The sequence below is a fragment of the Oreochromis aureus genome, linkage group 4 (genome assembly GCF_013358895.1).
Source record: "Oreochromis aureus strain Israel breed Guangdong linkage group 4, ZZ_aureus, whole genome shotgun sequence".
NCBI classification, from domain to species: domain Eukaryota; kingdom Metazoa; phylum Chordata; class Actinopteri; order Cichliformes; family Cichlidae; genus Oreochromis; species Oreochromis aureus.
Genome location: NC_052945.1, coordinates 14,344,208 through 14,365,215, shown reverse-complemented (window position 1 = coordinate 14,365,215; position 21,008 = coordinate 14,344,208). Strand labels below are relative to the sequence as shown.

Here is a 21,008-nt window from a genome sequence, read left to right as displayed (position 1 = left end):
GGTTTAGAGACTCCTTTAAAGGCACGATATTTTCCCTGAAATTTCACTGGAATAAAGTCAAACATTGCAGAAATCGCCAAGAATAGCGTCAGAAAGTTGAGCAAAAATGCACTTTACTATGTGTTAACTCTACCCATCCTTTTTTAGTATGATTCAGTTAACTCAAAGACTTATGACATGAGTCTTATACTCTGAAAAACCTTTCTTCATTCTTATGGATGTAATTAAAAACTTTAAACATTCTCATACATGTGTATATTTTTTTGTGGGAACCCTTCCTTGTTTAATGGTTACTCATGTTTTTACACCCCCTCACCTTGTAACCAGTCCAGCATAGACAATCATGCCCCATCATTCACAATAACATTGAGGTGTTTCAACAATCATGAGCGTGCCCAAACAATGCTCTGTCCAAGGATTACTTGCTCTGTTTTCTTTGGGGAGTCAGTTTGTTTTTCTGTTTTGTCCATATATCCATGACTCCATATACGCAAGCCCTGTGATGTCAGCCGTTTTTATCCATGTTTGTGGTTGCTCAGCGTCGGTCTTGATGGCTCATCAAGTTGTCATGGCCTTGCAGCTTTTACAGCATTCCTTTCTTTATGTCCAAGAGGCTTTTTTTTTTTTTTTTTTTTTTTTTAGTGCACACTAACTCTTCTGTAAAATAAACCCATGAATAGACCAAAAGCTTTGAGGTGCACTCAAGGCCAGGTACGCTGTGTTGATATTGGAGGAGTACTGTTTTCCCTCAGAGAGTGATGCCACTTTGGACCTGGCCTTCCTTTTCGGGGACCGGTGGGAGGTCAAAGTCTTTGAAAGTCTTTGCTGTGGGTTTTTTGTGTGTGTGAAAACAAAGGTCCTTGTGCTACATAGAAGAAAGCTGCATGGGATTGAAAAAAGAGCAAGAAGAGGAAAGTTTGGTCACTGTGGCCTTGGTTGCACACTCGGGAGAAGAGTGATCATCAGTGGCGAAAGGAGGTGGAGGGAGCGATGGTGACTGAGTGATTAACGGCCCACGAGATGTGATAGATGTCTTTAATAACGTCGGGCTGTTTTCTTAGTGTCCTCGAGGATTTGTTGTTATTAAGAAGCAGGTCTTATTATGATGACCACCTCTCTCGTCGTCTCCCACATCACGCTGGGCTTCGGTCCAGACAGTCAAAATAAACACTAGTCAAAAGCCCCGCCGTCCTGTACTTGCGCTGATGTGGCACTTGTTGATGGTGCCAGCATGTCTCAGTCCTGACCGAGGCATATGTGGTCTCACATCAGCAGTGAGGAAAAAACACAGAACATCGTATCACCTGTTGAATCAGCTGGAACCTGCAATCTGTGATCTAGCATCACTGTATGACAAGGTAACTACCACAATGATGTTTAGGTAAGTGGTGTATAATGGTTTTCATAGGCATTTCCATTACTGGAAGGAGAAGAAGATAAAGGATCTCATTAGGAAATGCATGTTTGACCATGGGAGCCATAAGAAGTTGTGCTCATCACCGCTGGAAAACAAAATGAGAACATTTTATTGTACTTCCATTTCTTCTCCAAATAAAAATCACAAACACTCTCTCCTTTAGTGTGTCTAAGTAGCTCCAAGCTCTATCACAGACATAGAGTTGGTGAAGGCCCATGTTTTATTAATTTGCAGATGAGCTCAGCTATTGATGGTGTTGGCCGCCCATGGGTTCAATTAGGATAATACAGGGAGAGGGGCAGATTATGGGCGGCTATTTAAGTGAGGGTATATCTCTTCCTGACAGTTATAGTCCAAATGCAACAAATTGCCCTTTGGTGGCTGCGAGCGGCGCCATATCGGTCCTCTGGTGATGAAACATGCCAGTGTGGCAGGTCAGCCGTGTTGAGACGACACCAGGCTGCGTGAGCCGCGTAGCTTGTCCTCTCTGAACTAACAACGCAGGCCTGAGTGCAGCCCATTTCCATTCAGTTAATAGGGTCCATTTAGAAAACAGCAGTCTATATGGTGGTGTGCTGAGTGCATGTTCTACCCAGCCAACCCTAAACAGTCCCACTTAGCATGACACTCTCTAAACTATTGCACTTATTCTCTGCAGAGCTCTCTGGGTTGAAAGCCTGCAAGTTTTGACAGCTCAACAGAGCAAAACGCAACCACGTAAACATCACATTTTACAAATACAAGACAGCGTGGGTGAATATTCTCCTAAGCATCCATAAAAGGAGGAACAGCTGCAGCGTGCATGTGACACACAGAACTCTTTCCTGGGATGAACGTTTATAGTGTCCGATTGGGGCCCAGACTCGGCTGTGCGATGAAAAGCTTAAACTGTACATTGCCCGTGGAATGTATTGTGTGAAATTGAATAGGGAGGCCATAAAGTGGACTGGAGACAGCGACCCAAGCATGCGGAGCTGGTTATCTTCCTTGTCTGGTCAGTCCGGTCAAAGCTTTAAAAGAGCTCTATAGAAAGAGGCCGGACTGTGATTTCTTTTGCTCGGGAAAATGACGACTGTGTCTCAGCTGCATTGGAGCTGCATGTTTAGGCTACAGTCACTGAGATAATCCAGCCCTACCGTCCACACCCGGACAGCAGCATTTAGGAAAGAGTGAGCACTCACAGGAGCAGTGCAGGTCAGCTCATAAAGGAGAAGGAAGAAGATCCTTAGTTTTTGTTTTTACTTAAGAGCAAGTCGTTTTAGCCTGAGTGCTGTGCTTTAGTAGCCATACATTCTGTATTTTAACGACCTCTATCCTCAGATGACTTTCCCTGCTGCTGTGTTGTTTTTTTCAGATATTGCAATATTTTTACTCTGGCAGTAAAAATATTGATCAATGCCAAGCATATAAAGAGAAAATACTCAACATTTCACAATCACCTGAAAATATATTCATCTTGATTCCTGACCTGTAAAGTACTTTATCATCCCGACCACTAATCCTTCCCTCTCCTTGTTTGCCTGTCCTGGCTTTCCTTGTTCCCAGCCCCAGCCAGGCAGGGGCAATAGGGCACTGCTAATGTGCTCGGTGGGTCATTAATCCTTAGGATGGCCGTGGGGGCAGCAGAGCAGGCGAGCTTTGTTGTTTGATATCGGGCGAAATGGTGATGGGAGGCAAAGCAGATGTTTGTGTTGGCTGGAGAAGGAAAACACCATACTTGATGCCAACCCAATCACCATTTCATGCCAGGCAACAGCTGCCCAAATACATTTCAGCCAGAATCTGGCAAACAGAGTCAAAGGTGACCACAGCAGCTTAACACAGACTTTTTCTGTCTTTTCTCATGTTCTTTCAGTCCTTACACTTATACGTATAAATATATATACAGCTGAATGCCCCTTACTTGAGGGACTGCCCTGTGAACATTATTTAGAACAATGTTGGTTAGATCATTCCGGGAGCTTCAGTATCTGCAAATCTTGAAACTGAAGGTGAACCAGACACTGATGAATGTAAAACATGCACAGGTTTCTCTGTTTGCCTGCACTGTTGTGTGTAACTGGTGTTCACCGTGCATTCACCTTTAAAGCGAGATGGGAATCAGCCGAAAGGACACACAGAAAAGGAGCCATAGACTAACCCAGATTTTTTAGCTGGCCATGGTAAAAATATAACAATGTATGCGCATACATAGACCGCAGAACAAGGACAGTGCATTTAACTCTCTCCTGCCTCTCCACTCAACTGATGGGAGCCATTCATCATCGCCCACCTTCATATCTGTGTGCTGAAAGGAAAGGACTCTGTGTGTATGTGTGTGTGTTTCTATGTAACAACAGATTAAAGATAAATATCTTCTATGTAGCTCACATGTCTTGATCCTGCTGTGGAGTTGTTTACTGTTTATGAGTTTCAGACTCCAAGAAACACCGTTGTCTAGCTAACAGAGTGTGCTGCCCTCTGCTGCTCTGTTTGAGAACATCTGTGCTTAGAACATCTGCCGCTTCCACAGCACACAGACTGGGATGCACACTCAAGCCTACTGGGGTTGTTTGAATGGCAGGTTGGTGCAGGAGCAGCCTTTGGGCTTTCGCAACACTTCAATGACACTTAATGTTAAACAGGATCATAAAAGTTAGATTAATTCATAATTAAATAAATAATTTCACACTTGGTTAAAATAAAAACAGCCCTTGGCCAATTTTAGCTGTTGTACCTTTTACAGTTTATTACTTTATATCATCATCTTAAAGAGAACCTACTGATGTCTTGCTTGATCTTCATTTTTAGATGCAATATTTCTTTAATAGGTTTCTTTCCCCCCTCATACATATTGGGAAAAGAAATTAAATCCTACAAGAGGATATTCAGATATACTTCAGATGATGATGCTTAGATGAAAGGCTGTATGTTGCTGTATGTTAGTTAAGTCATGCACCTGCGGAAAGAGGTATGTTTGCACAATGCGGGAACATCTCTAACCCATTTGTCATCTCTAATTTAGCAGAGGTGGAGTGGGTGAATCAAAGGAGGCAAGTAATGAGCACCCACAGTAGCCAGTAAGGTAACCGTGGTTACATGTGGTGCATTAATGTATGTAATCTATTACTGTGTCTGTGACAAGGACACATAGCATGCTAATTAAAGAAACCTTTCATTGTGCTTCCCTTAGACACAGGTCATGTCTCATTAAAGATGGTCTCAGTGCATGGGGAGCCATTCATTACTGGAGGAAAAAAAAATAAAAAGTGGATAGATGGGATACCTGTATGCATAGACTTTACACAATGAGCAAACCTGACAGCATGAATAGCCAACAGAAAACATTCCTTCTCGTACTGAAAATTAAGAGTTGATATATTAACAACAAACCAAAAGACATCATTACTTTGGAAACCATAAAACATTTGGTGACCAAGAGCAAAAAAAGAAAGACAACTGTTGAAAAAACAATAAATTTTATTTATGAAATGAGGGGATATTCACAAAAGAATCAGTGCCACATTAATATCATGTACATTACTAAATATAATATAGAAAAAATATAAAATTGAACAAAAATAAACCACATCTTCAAAAGGCTTTCATTTCTGCCATGACAGTTAAAAAAAAAATTAAAATAAAACAAAAACCACAGCTGAGTTTACTCCTGGGACAATGATTCAAATAAATCAATCCCAACAGGATGTTAGAAACCCACCTGGATGTTTGGTGCAGAGGGACACTCATGCAGCAATATCTGAATGGTAGTTCACAGGCAGAAAAACTATCTGCTCTTTAGTGGCTCCAGTAATAATTGCAGTACAAGCCTTTTTTTTTTTTTCTTTTTTTCTTTTTTTTAAACCTAAAAGGCTGCACTGCAACTCTGTCTGGACAGAAACAACTAGCTGTCCCTCAAATGCACCATCCCCCTGTACAATAAAGGAAAGAAAAAAAACAACTGAGAAAGTAAGACATCTGGAAGGCTGTAGAGCTAATGGGTGTTATTACTGTTTGGATTTCTCTTTGTGGTCACAAGATAAAAGGTAACTCATACTGGATCACTTTTCCATGGTCACAAAACACTAAAATTATCTTTACTTCGTCTGAGCTCAACTCACAATAATCAAAGTACTCTTGTGTTTTTGTTAGTCAGCTTTGTCCACTCAATTTTATACCAACCAGTCTCTATTGTCATTATTATAAGAAAAAACATAATATAGACAAATAAGAGCATTCCCACTGTCCCTTTTGATTGTTATTATATTCATTTGGAAATGGCTTCATCCAGTCGTTATTTAAAACAGTAACATTATAATTACAAGTGCACCTTATTATAGATGATTCACAGTCTGCATTAAGGGCTGAGTGATCGACCAATCTTATCAGATAACTTTCAAAAACTTGCAATACATAGCTATATTATTTTAGGTCTAATTGCAATTACCAACCTTAGCCTAGCTCCCATGTTGGCCAGGAGGCTATTCTGGTGGTTTTCATGTCATTTCCCTGCCTCTCCAGTACGTATCACGTTCCACAAATGGACTTAAACGCCATTGAATTGGACTACAGCTAAAGATGTTGGTTCTTGTTCTGATCTGCAAGTCTGCTAAGCTTTGCATTATGAAACATGTACAATTTCTGCATCTGCTGCAGATTCTGGCTGAAGTGACCTTTCAGCTTACACCTGATTTCTTACCGAGCCAGAAAAAAGCCTTCTTGGGATAACAGACTCACTGAAGGCAGCTGACGGTTTCCCAGCTAGCAGAAAAAAGGTGGGGCTAGCTGCTTAGCAGTGACTTGGCTTTCAAACTAAAATAACAAGGTACTGAATTTAAAAAAAAAAAAAAAAAGTAAAAGCAAAAGCACTGGTCCATCTTTTTTTTTTTTTTTTTTTTTTAAATTCAGTATCTTGTTATTATTAACATGAACTAACCAAATATATGATTCAAGTGATCCACACATGGTAAATGTCAAAATCAGAAGTAAATTAAACTATGTGAAAATGAACACAAGAATGAACGCACTGAAAATATTTTACCAGTCAAACTGTTGGAAATTCTCTGTGGTGGAGTGTTATCAATCCTTCAAAAATGTGACCTTCTCTGTGACCCAACTAACACGTTTGATTGAGATGCATTTACAAAACATTTAGATACCTGATTTACTAATTAAGGGTTGAAAACATCTCGTCCTTTGCCAAGTTAACACCCATGGTCTACAGCCCCCCATGAAGTAGTCCCTGTCTGAATATGAAAGCAAATGAGCAGTCCAAGACAAGTGCAAATCCTCCCTGAGACTGGTCTATGTACTTACACAGACATCTGATTCAGCATTTTACAACCCCCATTACCCTACTAGAAGCCTAAAGCAGTCACACTGACCAGCCTAAAATTGTGTACGGTGCCACTTCGGCAGCTCGTTTTGTTTTCACACAACATTTAAGACAAAATACATGGATTCATCATCATCATCATCTAGTCACAACAAGGCTCCCGGAGAAGCACGTAAACCAGACTGGTCGGAAAATAAGTGGATCAAAAGAATGGTTGTTGATCACAGTTATTATTGCTAAAATGATTATCATTATGATTAATTTTAATGATGAACCATCCTCAGATACATGACCAGATGCTGGTCTCCATCCACACATCTATAGAGCTGTGACATACCACAGTTACTGGAGATGGGTGGGGAAGAGCTGTGTGAAGTGATTCAGCATGTGATGCTCATACTTGTCTCAGGGCTTCAGTCCTCTGGCGGCAGACAGAGGGACGCTATGTCGTCATGTGTCTCTCAGGTGACCTCGGTTTTGAAGGCTCTGGAAGTGGGCCTCCTTCAGGATGCGGTTGATATGCAGGTAGGACACTGGGTTCATGGGCTCCAAAGAGTTGCCCACACTAAGCGGACTGTAGGGGCCCTGAGCACACTGACTGACGCAGCTCCCAGCTGCACGTTCAGGACTGCTGATGCTGCTGCTGCTCTCACTGTTGGATGACTGAAATGCAGATATTAACATTACCATTCATAGCTTCATAAATGACTAAAAATAAAATTAAATACTACAAAGTTAAAATAACACACGTACACAGACTAATACAGGAAAACCAAGGGATATTTCAAACTAAGGAACAAACATAGTCATAGTTTTACAACAGTTTCAACTGCGCAGTGACATTATGGGTGCAAGTAAGTGCACCTATTGTTTTCTTTTATTGCAGATTTGGAAAACTGACATGTTTCGGGTCAAACCAATTTTAACATTAGACAAAGATAACCTGAGTGAATACAAAATACATGTTTTAAATGAACTTTAATCTTAATATCTTTAATTGAAAGTTTTGGAAAATATTCTGTGGACTAACGAGACAAAAGCTGAACATTTTGGAGGGATTGAGTTCCATTACAACCGCCATAAAATTAAATTTGTTCATCAACATCATATCCATCCATTCTCTACTGTTTATCTGTCTGTCTGTCTTAAGGTGAGAGGCAGGGTACACCCTGTCTGTCGCCAGTCTGTCGCAGGGCTAACACATAGACACAGACAACCAGTCGTGCCCACATTCACACTTATGGGCAATTTAGAATTTCCAATTAACCTATCCCCACTAACTGCATGTCTTTGGACTATGGGAGGAAGCCGGAGTACCCATATAAACACGGGGAGAACATGCAAACGACACTTTACTCACAGTTATTTATTCACCTTTCAGTCACTTTAATTTCAAAACTGTGTAATCTGTGTACATACTGTATATTCTGTGTATTTATTATCTCACTCTTATTGCCTGTTTATGCCCTGTCCTTATCTTCAACGTCATGCTGCTCTGTTGTATGTTAATTGCCCCTTGGGGATAAATAAAGTCTTTCTGATTCTGCAACTCCACACAGAAAGACCCCGGCCTGATAAGGGAATTGAACTCAGGACCTTCTTGCGGTGAGGCTTGGTTCAAAGGATGGCACAAGCAGTTATTAGATGTACTTTTTCACATAGGGCCAGGTAGGTTTGGATAGCTTTTTCCCTTTAATAAGTGAAATCATCATTTAAAAACTGCATTTTGTATTCACACCAGTTGTCTTTGTATAATATTAAAATTTGCTTTATGATATGCAAAAAATAAGAAATGCTTATTCAGAGCACTGCATTTCTATTCAGGTTTCTGTGAGTATCATGTTAACTTCCTTTATAGTTTCTAAATGAATTGAATAACAGGCTTAATGCAAGTTTCAGTTAACGCTTGTACCTCAGAGTCCCAGGCATCACGGCCAGGCTCAGGAGAGAGGGGATGTGCTCTGGTCTGCCTTTTGGCTTGGGGCACCAGGTGGCCATTCTCCTCATCACCACCACTGTGCTGCCGTTTCCTGCTCAGGTAGAAAGGCAAAATAGGTAAAGATCAATGTGGCCTCACCAGCTTATTAAAAACAAATATAAGCAAGATATGAGACCTAATTCTTCAGTTAATCGCAGAGTAGGCAAATTTAAAAGCAATGACTTATCCCTGCTACAGTGTATACATGACGATTATTATGCAAAGTCACTGCAAGCTGCCATTGTTATATTCAAGACCAGCTAGCTGGGTATATTCTCAACGGCACTTCGAAGACAACACAGACCTACCGAACTACAGTTGTTAAAGTAATACAGTTGCTGTGACCAATTACAGCTGCTGGAACCATGATTATTTTGTTAGCATATTCAACATTTTACGTGGGTCCTGCAACAAAGGCCACGGAAACGTCGAGCCAACTCTACTTCAATCACTACTCAATCTACTCAAATAGTGTTAAATTGCAAGCTCACCTGCTTTCAGTCAACATATGATAACACTTGAGCAACCTAAACGAGGAGGTTCTTTTTATTTTCTTCTGAGCAGACAGGAGGAGCCGGCTGGCTGGCGATATTTGCTGGTTAACGGAGCTCGTTTCCTGTCAGTCGACGGCCTGTTAGTTTAGCTAACTTTGCCTGATTAGCTAATTACGCTGAATAACAATGCGATACAGTTTTCCATTTCAGTGACAGTGCCAAAGACATCAGTTAGAGTGATAAACCACACAAAAATTTCGACGTAACGTTAATTGACAACAAAAAAGATCAGGCGTTGACGAGCTAGGTAGTTAACAAGCCTGTCCTAAAGCGCTTTATCATTGGTTCCAAGCTAATGCTAACGTCACCGCAAGCTAACGGGAATCCTCTTATCATATGTTAGCTAACTACAGTACGCAGTACAATTTTTACTCCCTTTCGGGACTATTGCACTCTTAAATCGAAATAAAATTACTAGGGTTCAAACTCAACCTAGCCAACGATACTTGCTACTGATAACACGCACAACCAACCGCAACTGTTGTGTTTACATGGCACTGCGCCTGCGCAAAGACCAATTATGGTGCCTTTAAAGACCATTAGGAAAAAACGAACCCTAACTCACATGGCTTTGTTTTTTTGGAGAACAAAGCATATATATATACCAGTATAGACGTGAAGGTTAATAACAAGGGCAATAGAAATAAGCAACAGAAAATAAAGCTAACTTGTGTAATGCACGCTTTTCCTTTTTCATAAGTTAAAAATATAAGCGTAAAGGTGACTCGGGACTGAAAGGAAGAACACCTAAAGGTAACAGTATTCTGGCAATTATAGCGTGAAGTTTTGTACATTCGCTTTAGAAGCAAAAGGTTGTTGGTTCGATGTCAGTCAAATGCACAAATCCCTTGCCACATGTTCCCGGATTCTGTGGTAACCGAAAGTAACAAAGCAATCAGAGAATTAAGTTCTACACAAGAACTGACGTTAAAGAGCACATTAACCCTGAAAATATACATCGTCTAATCAAGTCAACCCCATTTATACCACATTAATTTCCCCATAGGATGTCGCCATTTGCAAACACATTTATTGTCATAATGTTTGTCTTGAGGGCTGAGACTATTCAACAGAAACAAATCAACAAAGCAATAAGCTGAAGTCTATTTCCCCATATACCTTCTTATGGATATTTTATACTGAAGCGTAGACGTGCAGATTAGGTTGCCATGTATTATACTGTATTTTCTGTTGTATGGCAGATAGAAGGCTTAAAACAAAATACCCACTCTGAAGTGAGTGGCTGGCATCTTTTCAACCCGGAAGTTGCAGTCTGTAGTGCAGCCTGCTTGCCCAGCCAGCCAATAGAGTGAAAAATTGTCTCCGCCAATGACTCAAGCGAAGGACGGAGGTGAGATTATCAGGGATTGTCATTAGCAGCGGTCCTTCTGTGTATAAAGGCAAATAACCGCAATGGGCAGCACCGACTCTAAACTGAACTTCAGGAAGGCAGTTATCCAGCTGACGACCAAAACACAGGTGGGTTATGAGTAGTATATATGTATATTCTATCCAACTAAATAAATCGTTAAAAGACAGAGCCAGTGGGCGCACCGAGGAGCATCGTCGACGAGATGAAGGGATAACGCTTGCGACGCAGGAGCAAAAGAAAAAATATATATACATATATAAATAAAAATAAACTAATCTCGGGTTGCATGCAGCCTTTTCGGGTCACGTCTGTTTATTATTTTGCAGATTATAAATATTTATCATCTGAATGTAACGCGGCAAACAGGCCTGTGTCGTATTTTTTACCAAACTGGATTAAATTGTCACAGATTCTGCTTTGTCACCGTAATTTGTTTTTGTTTGTTTTTTGCTTGTTTGATTTCTCAATGCTGTACGCGTTCAGGTCAGATGATTATACATTATGGCGTACAGCAAAATCAAAGGTGATGACGTAGGTCTGGACTACGTTTGCAGATGCGGCAGGTGGACTGTGCCGTCAGTGTCACAGATACTGTTTGCGCTGCTGCTAAAACAAGCAATTGTGTTTACATTGCCATGAGCTCTGATTATGTATATAACACATGAAAGCATAAGCGTGTAGACCTTTGTATTAAGGTAAAGGAGTCAGATGCGATTTTAATGCTGTGCAGCGCAAGATCAAGGCTGTTGTAAATAAAATAAAATAAAATAAAACGTCTGGCCGACGTTAAATGCTCAGTTTTGCTTCAAAGGGAACTGAAATGTGCACATATTTTTCTCCAGCCAGTGGAAGCCACAGACGATGCCTTCTGGGATCAGTTCTGGGCAGACACCACCACCACGGTCCAGGATGTTTTTGCACTGGTGCCAGCTGCAGAGATAAGAGCTGTTCGAGAGGAGTCCCCCTCAAATTTAGCGACCCTTTGTTATAAAGTAAGCATTAAATAAACTCTCGCCGCATATTGTGTTACATAATGGAATGCTGTTGTTTGGAAACTGTGCCTTATTTTGATTGCAGAGCCCTGCACAGGCTCTTAGATGTCTGAATAAATGAGTCACCTCCCCTTCCTTTTCCCGTTGCTTCCCGTCTCTAGCCACCAGCTTCCGTTTTGAAGCTGCCTGTCAGAAACAAACACAGTGGGGCTCACAGCATAATTAAATGAAGAGGTGGGAATGAGAGCCCTTGAAAGCTGAGCAGGTTCAAAGGGGTTCTTGCTTATTTTTAGACGCGGTCTGCAGCGTGTTTTTGATGAAATTTAGATAATAAATCACCAAGCAAATCTTTGTTAAAAGGTCCAAAAATTGCAGATACAAAGATTAAGTATGCTTGTCTGTTTGTTGGTAAGACTGCTGGTGCTTAACATGGTGCCATGTTTCCTAACAAACAAATGAGCATGACTCTTGATAACTGCTGTTATATCTTTATGTCCCCAAACTAGTAGTTGATTGCATATTAAGATCTATGATTATGGATGGATAGCTGTTTTCCTCATGGTGACATTCTGGTTTGGAAAGATTTCATTGTTAAAATAATTATATTATTACAAAATATTTTATAAAAAACTATAGATCCTTGATGTTTAGTGAGGTGTGCTGTGTGGGTAATGCCTCGTTAATTAAATAAGATCTAGCACCTGTGTAGATGAAGCATATTCACTGCTTTTAAATTGAATTAAAACACAATATCAAACTGAATTAAATGATTAGTGTCATATATCAGTACAGAAGATGTAGGTCATGTTCCATACCGAATATAATCATCTGCTTACAATGTTTCTGGATTCTTCAGGCCGTGGAGAAGCTTGTCCAGGGAGCAGAGTCTGGTTGTCCCTCTGAGAAAGAAAAGCAGGTAGTCTTGAACTGCTGTCGCATCCTGACCCGCATCCTTCCCTACATCTTTGAGGACCAGGACTGGAGAGGATTTTTCTGGTCTACAGTGCCTGGTGCTGGGCGGGCTGGGGTGAGTGCATGGGCGTAACTTTGTGCCGAACTATTTTGCTGGTAATAACTGAAATGAGTAAAGAAAATCAACAGCCTATTTAAGCAAGATAATTCATAATTTTATTGGGGGAGTTATATTGGCTGGGTCTGATTATTGGGGGTCTGATTATTGTTTGTTTCTAAAAAATATGATAGATAAGCCCTGTGGTTTCCAAATTGGGAATGTTTTATTCCAGTGAAGCTAAATTCCCTCATTCCAGATATAAAAGGTGTATTCTCTTACTTTTCTTTAAAAAAATGTAAATATTTTTAAAGATTCCACTTTTTCCACATTTTTTCAGACAGACGAGCTGGATGATGATGAAGGAGCTCGACCACTGGCCGAGTCGCTGCTCCTGGCTATTGCTGACCTCCTCTTCTGCCCTGACTTCACTGTGCATAGTCACAAGAGGGGCCCCGTGAGTAACAACTTTCCTTCTGACATGGTACAGTCCAGTGTCATTAATTTGTCATCCTACCTCCATCCAGCACAAGAAGTTACTGCTGACAGAATAGTGCGGCACAAACATTTATTCCTTGACCTCTAACATTGTTCCAGACGTTAGACATATTTCTTCAGGCACTGTTTCCTTCTTCCTGATCGAAGATTACCCAACTAACCTGCCACTCAAGTTTAACCGAAGCACCGAGCTATGTTCTGGTGGCTGACACTCTCTCAGCGACAAAAGGAAGAATTCTCCATGAGTATGAAAAGAATGTTGCTCAGTCTGTAACTTTGAACTCCCCATTGCTGTTCATGTAATAATTTCAATGCTAAGGTAGATGTCAGAAAAGTCTGTTATGGCAACAAAAGTGAAATTATCTTTTATATAAAAAGTGACAGCAACAGCAAATTATACCTACCCACAATCTGGATGGCAATGGCAGATTATTAGAATTCATATACAAGAGATCAGGTTTCATATACTGTTTCTTGCCAAGAGTTAACAATGTTTGACAATGTCAATCTTCCCATTATCTACAATTGATTCTAAGTCACTGAATAAGTTACTTTGCAAATCTAAGACCAGGAAATGTAGCTATAAAGCTATTTGACTGGATTGTGTGTGTGTGTGCGTCTGTGTGTGTGTGTTTGTGACTTTATCCAGGACTCAGTAGAGAGCATGCAGTCCATAGACAGCTGTGAATACATTTGGGAGGCAGGGGTGGGATTTGCACAGTCGCCCCCTCTAAACTACATCCATGATCTGAATAGGTGAGTTGGCCTCAAGTGTGCAGCTCTGCCTGGTAAAATCTAAAATGCAATCTTATTTTTGTGTGTGTGATTTAATTTACTTTTCCTTTTTTTGTCTTTTCAATCTCCATGCTTCAGGACAGAACTGTTGAGATTATTACTGACCTGCTTCTCTGAGGCCATGTACCTCCCTCCCTCATCAGACAACACTATCCTCAATCCTTGGGTGACATTTTTCTGTTCAACAGAAAACAGGTAATGGAAAATAAAAGCACATCCACACACACAGCAATGATAAAAAAAAAAGAAGAAGAAGTACACAAATTTTAAAATCCAATTCTAAAGTTTTACTCACAGGACACGATAAAAAAACATGACCCTTAGCACATCTCAAAATTAGGTAAATACAACCTCAGATGAACTATGACATATGACAGCATGTCATTCATCACTTAACACAACTTAAACCAGACTACCGAAGCTGTTTGTCACAAAACCAAGTACATCCTGTCTGGTTCCATGGGAATTAAGAGCAGCCAGGTGCTGCTAACCAAATATACTTTATTAACTGATCATCAGCAAGTGTGAGAACCTCTAAAAAAACAGATAGTTTGGCAGTGGAAGGTTTATAAGGCCGTTTCAATTGTTTTACAGCGAGAGACATTATTCACAAGTGAAAAATATTCAAGACAGCTACCAGTCTTTTTAGGAGTGGGCATCCCAGCAAATTTACCCAATGGTCAGACAGCGCAGTGCTCATAGAAACTGCAAAAAAACCCAAGCTGCATGTCAGACTCAAAAAGAAAAAAGTTCATGTTGTTTCAAAGCAATAAAAGAAAAAATAAGCATCTTCTCTCTAAAAAGAATGGCTTACATGTGAAAAGTTGCATGTGAAAAGTTGCATCTGAAAACATCAGTGTCCTTTATGCAAACAAGACCAAAGCAGAAATGTTTGGTCATCATGCAAAGCACCACATTTACAGAGAACCAAACAAGGCATATCAGCACAAACACCTCATACCAATTATCAAGGGTGATGATTTATGCTTGTTTTCTTGGGCACTTTGCAGTCACTGAACTTTTCTGTCTGACAGCTAAAGTTTGGCTGAAACTGGGTTATGCATGTAAAGAAGAGTCGGTGAAAAATCATTCATAATGGTGGAAAAGACTGATAAAGTCATAGAGAAAACAAGTAGTTCTAGTTATTGCTGATAAAGGCAGTTCTTCAAGCTAGTGAATGGTGCATTTTCTTCAATTTTATTTCAGTTTTTGATAAATAAATAAAGATAAAGTGTAATATGTCATGCTGTTGTTCATCTCAGGGTGACACAGTAAGGACTAGAATATGTTTTAATCATTTCCTTATATGTAAACCGTAGAACTGACAGAAGGTTTTGACTTTTTACCATGTCACACACACACACACACATAAACACATAAATGTAGCGATGGAGCCAAATGCTGACTTTAGAGGTCAATCTTGCTAAATAGGAATGACTTTTCTTCTAGTGGAGTATAAGTCAATAGAAATAAAAAGCAGAAAATCAACCACTGAAACCAAGGAACCATAACAAACAGGTTGGACTGAACAGGCTGAGAACACAGACGGGCTGGCAAAGGACAAAGGAAGATAATGATTATAAATACACAGAGGGGTGATTGGTGCAGTGAGGAGACACCTGGGAGACACAGCTGAATTAAATCAGAATAACAAGTAAAATTAAAACATGACACTAGGAGACAAATGACAAAATAAAGCAGGAAATAACAAGACAGAAAAGCACCTACCACATAGCTAAGAGCTGACAACAGGATACAAAGAACACAGAGGGGGGAAAAGAAACCGAATACTTGAGGAACTAAATATTAACAAACTACCATGAGAAGAATTCAAATAGTTGTTCAGAAACCAAAAAGGTCTGAGAGTATAAACATAAAGAAACCAACCAAGAATAAGTGCTGAAAGTAAAATAATACAACACTCAAACTCAGTCACAAAACCCCCAGTGTTCGTGAAATACACCTTGCTATATTACCATGGTGATGTGTCATGGTTCAGTTATCTCTTAGATGTAAATAAAATTGCAAAAAATAAAAGGTGGATTGCTTACAAAATTAAGATTTTTGGTTGTCTAGAGTCTTTGTGCAGCCTTCCTTTCTTTCTTTTGTCTAATTGACAAAACAGCATTTCTCTTAAAACAAAACAGAGCATTTCCTTGCAATGACAATGTATCATAATTCACATTAAAATGTGATCCTTGGCATGATCCTTTTTGGTAACACAGAATTTAGTGACATTGTTTGTTTGTTCCTAGACATGCTCTGCCTCTATTCACGTCTCTCCTGAATGTGGTGTGCGCTTATGACCCGGTGGGTTATGGCATCCCGTACAACCACCTGCTCTTCTCTGACTACCGGGAGCAGCTGGTGGAGCAGGCGGTACAGATCCTCATTGTGACACTGGAGCATGATGGAGGGATTCCCCACCCCCCTGCCTCTCCATCCAGCATAGAGGAACAAGAGGTAACTTCAAGACTGTGACAAAGACACTTGATGGCTTTATTGCATTTGTTTAATGTTATTCAAATAAATCTTTCTGAATTTGTTTGGATCAGTCTACAGGACCAGAAAACCTGTTTGTGAATTATTTGTCAAGGATTCACAGAGAGGAGGTATGCATATCAGTGTTTCTTAAAAATCCTCCAATATCATTACTGTAAAGATTGCATTGTGAAAATCTGCATCTTTGTGGTCTCCCAATGGTAGGACTTTGATTTTGTACTGAAAGGCCTCGCTCGTCTGCTGACCAACCCTTTGACCCAGACTTACCTGCCTAACTCCACCAAGAAGATCCAGTTCCACCAGGAGCTTCTGGTGCTTTTCTGGAAACTTTGCGACTTCAATAAGGTTAGAACAAAGATAGAGGCTTCTTTGGGAAGGCGATGCATTAAAAGGTGCCTTCATTTGACGTCACAATCTACTTTGTGTTCCCACTGTAGAAGTTCCTGTTTTTTGTCCTGAAGAGCAGTGATGTGTTGGATATCCTGGTTCCTATACTGTACTACTTGAATGATGCGCGGGCCGACCAGTGTGAGTCTCCTCAGTTGCTTTACTGCACACGACAAACCTCTACTAGAAGCATGCATTTATCAATTTCTGGTGTGATTTGTCCTTTCTGCAGCACGTGTTGGACTCATGCACATTGGTGTGTTCATTTTGCTGTTGCTGAGCGGTGAGAGAAACTTTGGCGTGCGCTTGAATAAGCCCTATTCTCTCCATGTGCCTATGGACATCCCGGTGTTCACAGGGACTCATGCTGACCTCCTTATAGTGGTGAGACACACCTGCTGCTGTGCTGAAATGGGAGTTTTCTTGATAGCTAACTAATTCAAATACAGTGAAGTTTTACAGCTGTGGCTCTGTTTGGTTTCTAGGTGTTTCACAAGATAATCACAACAGGCCACCAGCGTCTCCAGCCTCTCTTTGACTGCCTACTAACCATCATTGTAAATGGTGAATACGCATTCTATTTCAGATTTTGTTTTCAACATAACCACGCCATGAGAAATAGTTGTTACAGTTTTTATTTCACACCCTTTTAATACTCCTGCTTATCCTTCAGTTTCCCCTTACTTGAAGAGCCTGTCAATGGTAGCAGCTAATAAACTGCTCCACCTGCTGGAGGCCTTCTCCACCACCTGGTTCCTGTTCTCTGCAGCTCAGAACCATCACCTGGTTTTTTTCCTTCTTGAGGCTTTCAACAACATTATCCAGTACCAGTTTGATGGTAAGAGAAAGCTGGAGACATTCAAGGCATAGATAGATAGAGTTCTTTTGTTGTGAGATACATTATTTTCACAAGTGTCCATGTTTCTCTCCCCAGGAAACTGCAACCTGGTTTATGCCATAATTCGCAAGCGTAATGTGTTCCATCAGCTGGCCAACCTGCCCTCTGACCCCAGTTCCATCCAGAAAGCTTTGCAAAGGAAGAAGAAGTCACCCGACGTCATTTCCCGCACCAGCTCCCAAGAGACTGTATCCATGGAGGGCTCACACCCTGCAGTGCCAGCGGAGCCCGGTACACTGAAGGCCAGCCTGGTTGCTATGCCAGGTAATGTGTTGTTTGTACGGTAATGTTGTAATTATACATATACATATATCTTCACCGGACACTTTATTACCCTAACCCCCTTTTTCCTTCAGAAGTGTTTTAATTCTTCATGGTACGATTCAAAAACGGTGAGGATAGCATTCCTCGGAGATTTTGATCCATATTGATATGACACCACACAGTTACTGCACATTTATGGGCTGCAAATTCATGATGAGAATCTCCTGTTCCACCACATTGCTAAGGCGCTCTATAGGTCTACGATCTGGTGACTGTGGAGGCCATTCAAGTACAGTCAACTCATTATCTTCTTCAAAAAACAGTTTGACATAATTTGAGATTCGTTACATGGAGCGTTATCCTGCTGGAAGCAACAATTAGGAGATTGGTACACTGGTCATAAAGGGACTGATATGGTCATTAACAATACTCAAGTCCTCTGTGGGGTTTAAACAATACTCAGTTTGCAATAAGGGGCCGACAATGTGCCAAGCGTTCATGTTGTTCACACCAAATTTTGTCTCTACTATCTGACTGTAGCAGCAGAAATTGAGACTTAGCAGACTTGGAAGAGCTTTTCCATCAGCCCGTGTGAACTGTAGCTTCAGTTTCCTGTTCTTAGCTGACAGGGGTTTTTTGTCTGGCCATCCTCTCCTGACTTCTGACATCAACAAGACATTTCACCCAGAGAACTGCTGCTCATTCGATATTTTTTCTATTTTTAGACCATTCTCTGTAAATCTTACTCAGACCAACACATCTGGTACCAACAACCATTTCATGTTCAGTCACTTAAACTACCCTTCTTCCCCATTCTGATGCTCGGTTGGAATTTCAGCAGGTTGCTTTGACCATGTCTACATGCCTCGATACATTGAGTTGCTGCCATGTTATTAGCTCATTAGATACAAGATGCTGAACATGTATAACTAATAAAGTGTCATGTATTTCATGTACATATGCACATCATGCACATGAAAATGACTGCCTTAGAACTAGCAGATTGAATTTATATGTCTTTAATTTAGTCTCTATGCATTTTTTAGTTACAACACAAAATTAGTTGGTGTTGCATTTAATTTTTTGGTAAGTCTATAAAAGTGAAGTATTGTCGCCAGACACATCTGTAAAGTATTCACTAATGTCCTGTGATTTATGATGCTGGTTTCCTGTAGGCATTGATAAACTGACTGAGAAGTCCCAAGTATCAGAGGATGGCACCATGGTGTCAGTTCCAAAGACAGACTCCCCAAACACTGTCCACCCAGACCAAAGTGCAGTTACTGGGACCAGCGACACGGAGTCTAACTCAGGCAGGGACAGTGAAGTAAGTGCCTTTTTACGGGGTGTATTGGTTTGCTCCAGTGGAAAGAGGATATTTCTAAATTTATTTCTTCACACTATTAGGATGTTTTCTACACTGAAGCAGAAATGGAGAGAAGACGTTTATCAAGTGCATCATCAGCGTCCTTTTGGGCTCCCACACCAGAATGGGTCAGAATACTGGTTTGCTCTCAGCCTCTCATTGAGTTTTTGTTGGACGTTGGATATTTAGAGGAATGAGAACTCAAATTAGATTTGCTCGCTTTTATCCCAGGTCCTCTCTTGGAAGTGTAAGCTACCCCTGCAGACCATCATGAGACTTCTACAGGTGCTGGTGCCCCAGGTGGAGAAAATCTGCATCGACAAGTATGCAAACACTTCACTTAGCTTTGATTGGACTGCAAAAAGCAAGTTTTGATATATTACTAAAAATGCTGTAAATGTCTACTGTGTCTTTCATTGCAGGGGTCTAACAGATGAATCAGAGATCCTAAAGTTTCTACAGCATGGCACATTAGTGGGCCTGCTGCCGGTTCCTCACCCCATCCTCATTAGGAAATATCAGGCCAACGCAGGCACCGCCATGTGGTTTCGCACCTACATGTGGGGCGTCGTTTATTTGCGGTGAGTTAGGCATTTTAGATGAGAATTATGGACACCGATATCCTCAAAAGCAAATCAAAACAAATCCATTATTTTCTTTTGTTCTGTTTCAGCAATGTTGATCCTCCGATCTGGTATGACACTGACGTCCGACTATTTGAGATCCAGAGGATGTAGACTATCAATGAAAATGACACTAGGCTTCTTCATCCCTTCAGTATCTGCTGGTTTTGTGGGAAACCTGATTGTGTTGAAACTATCCTTGTAAACCTGTTGCTTGCTTCTGACACAACCAAACTAGACAGGGGAGTCATTCAGATGAGTGGAGTAGAGATTTCTGTCTATATTAAGATAGAAAGTGTTTGAATTATCACTAGTGTCCATAAACAACTGTGTTTGTACATTTCTTCAAACCTTAAGACCGCAGAATGTTTGTCAAAGCACTGAGATGACTGGAGTGTTTGGTAAGGGCTGAGGCAAATTTTAGCAGTATAAAAGTGAAAGAGGGAATATTGTTTAACTTTCAAAGATGTGTAACATATCTTGTATAGCTCAACGTTATCATTCCAATATTATTTGTTGTACTTGAAATGCTTTAAAGTGAACTTGCACCTTTTTGAGTTGTCTTTTGTGGTTGAAATTTATGTGATTATATTTTGAGACAGATTGTATGTTTTTATGTATATGACCAGGTTTCATTTTTGAGAAATGCTTATAATGTTCTATGCTGAAATTGTATTTTCCTTAAAGTGTCCTGAAAAAAAAAAAAAATCTAATATATAACATGTATCTGCAAATTCTGTATTGGTCACATTATGTATGACAGTGCTGTAAAGCAAAATCTGAAATTCGAGGTGTGTAAATGGTTCATAAAGAGTAGCTGTAGTTCTGCACAAAGTCCAATTCTGCAATCTGTAAAAGCGCCACCTTCACATGTTAACCACTAGGTGGCATCATGCTCCTGTTCGTCACTTAATCTGCAAAAGGTTTGAACAAATTTGCATCGCCACATATCAAATCCCTGCACTAAATCCTTCTATAGGGAAAACTGAAAACACAAAGACATTTATTTATTTATTTATTTATTTATTTATTTATTAAA

General features: G+C 40.3%; 2 protein-coding genes across 2 annotated transcripts; one reads left to right on the top strand and one right to left on the bottom strand.

The window, feature by feature from the left end:
- Nucleotides 1-4,858: 4,858 nt before the first annotated feature.
- LOC116325193 (protein FAM104A) lies at nucleotides 4,859-9,764 on the bottom strand. The gene is made up of 3 exons (XM_031746015.2): nucleotides 9,201-9,764; nucleotides 8,644-8,761; nucleotides 4,859-7,394 (listed from the first exon to the last, which is right to left on the bottom strand). The coding sequence occupies exons 1-3, from the start codon at nucleotides 9,215-9,217 to the stop codon at nucleotides 7,182-7,184; spliced, it is 348 nt and encodes a 115-aa protein (XP_031601875.1). The 5' UTR covers nucleotides 9,218-9,764; the 3' UTR covers nucleotides 4,859-7,181.
- A 636-nt stretch (nucleotides 9,765-10,400) lies between these two features.
- On the top strand, nucleotides 10,401-20,757 carry hid1a (HID1 domain containing a). Its single transcript, XM_031746014.2, has 19 exons — nucleotides 10,401-10,742; nucleotides 11,478-11,627; nucleotides 12,484-12,654; nucleotides 12,977-13,093; nucleotides 13,784-13,890; nucleotides 14,008-14,124; nucleotides 16,185-16,392; nucleotides 16,485-16,541; nucleotides 16,636-16,776; nucleotides 16,869-16,959; nucleotides 17,051-17,202; nucleotides 17,304-17,382; nucleotides 17,492-17,656; nucleotides 17,753-17,980; nucleotides 19,156-19,307; nucleotides 19,388-19,474; nucleotides 19,578-19,669; nucleotides 19,769-19,927; nucleotides 20,020-20,757. The coding sequence occupies exons 1-19, from the start codon at nucleotides 10,677-10,679 to the stop codon at nucleotides 20,081-20,083; spliced, it is 2,403 nt and encodes an 800-aa protein (XP_031601874.1). The 5' UTR covers nucleotides 10,401-10,676; the 3' UTR covers nucleotides 20,084-20,757.
- Nucleotides 20,758-21,008: the final 251 nt, after the last annotated feature.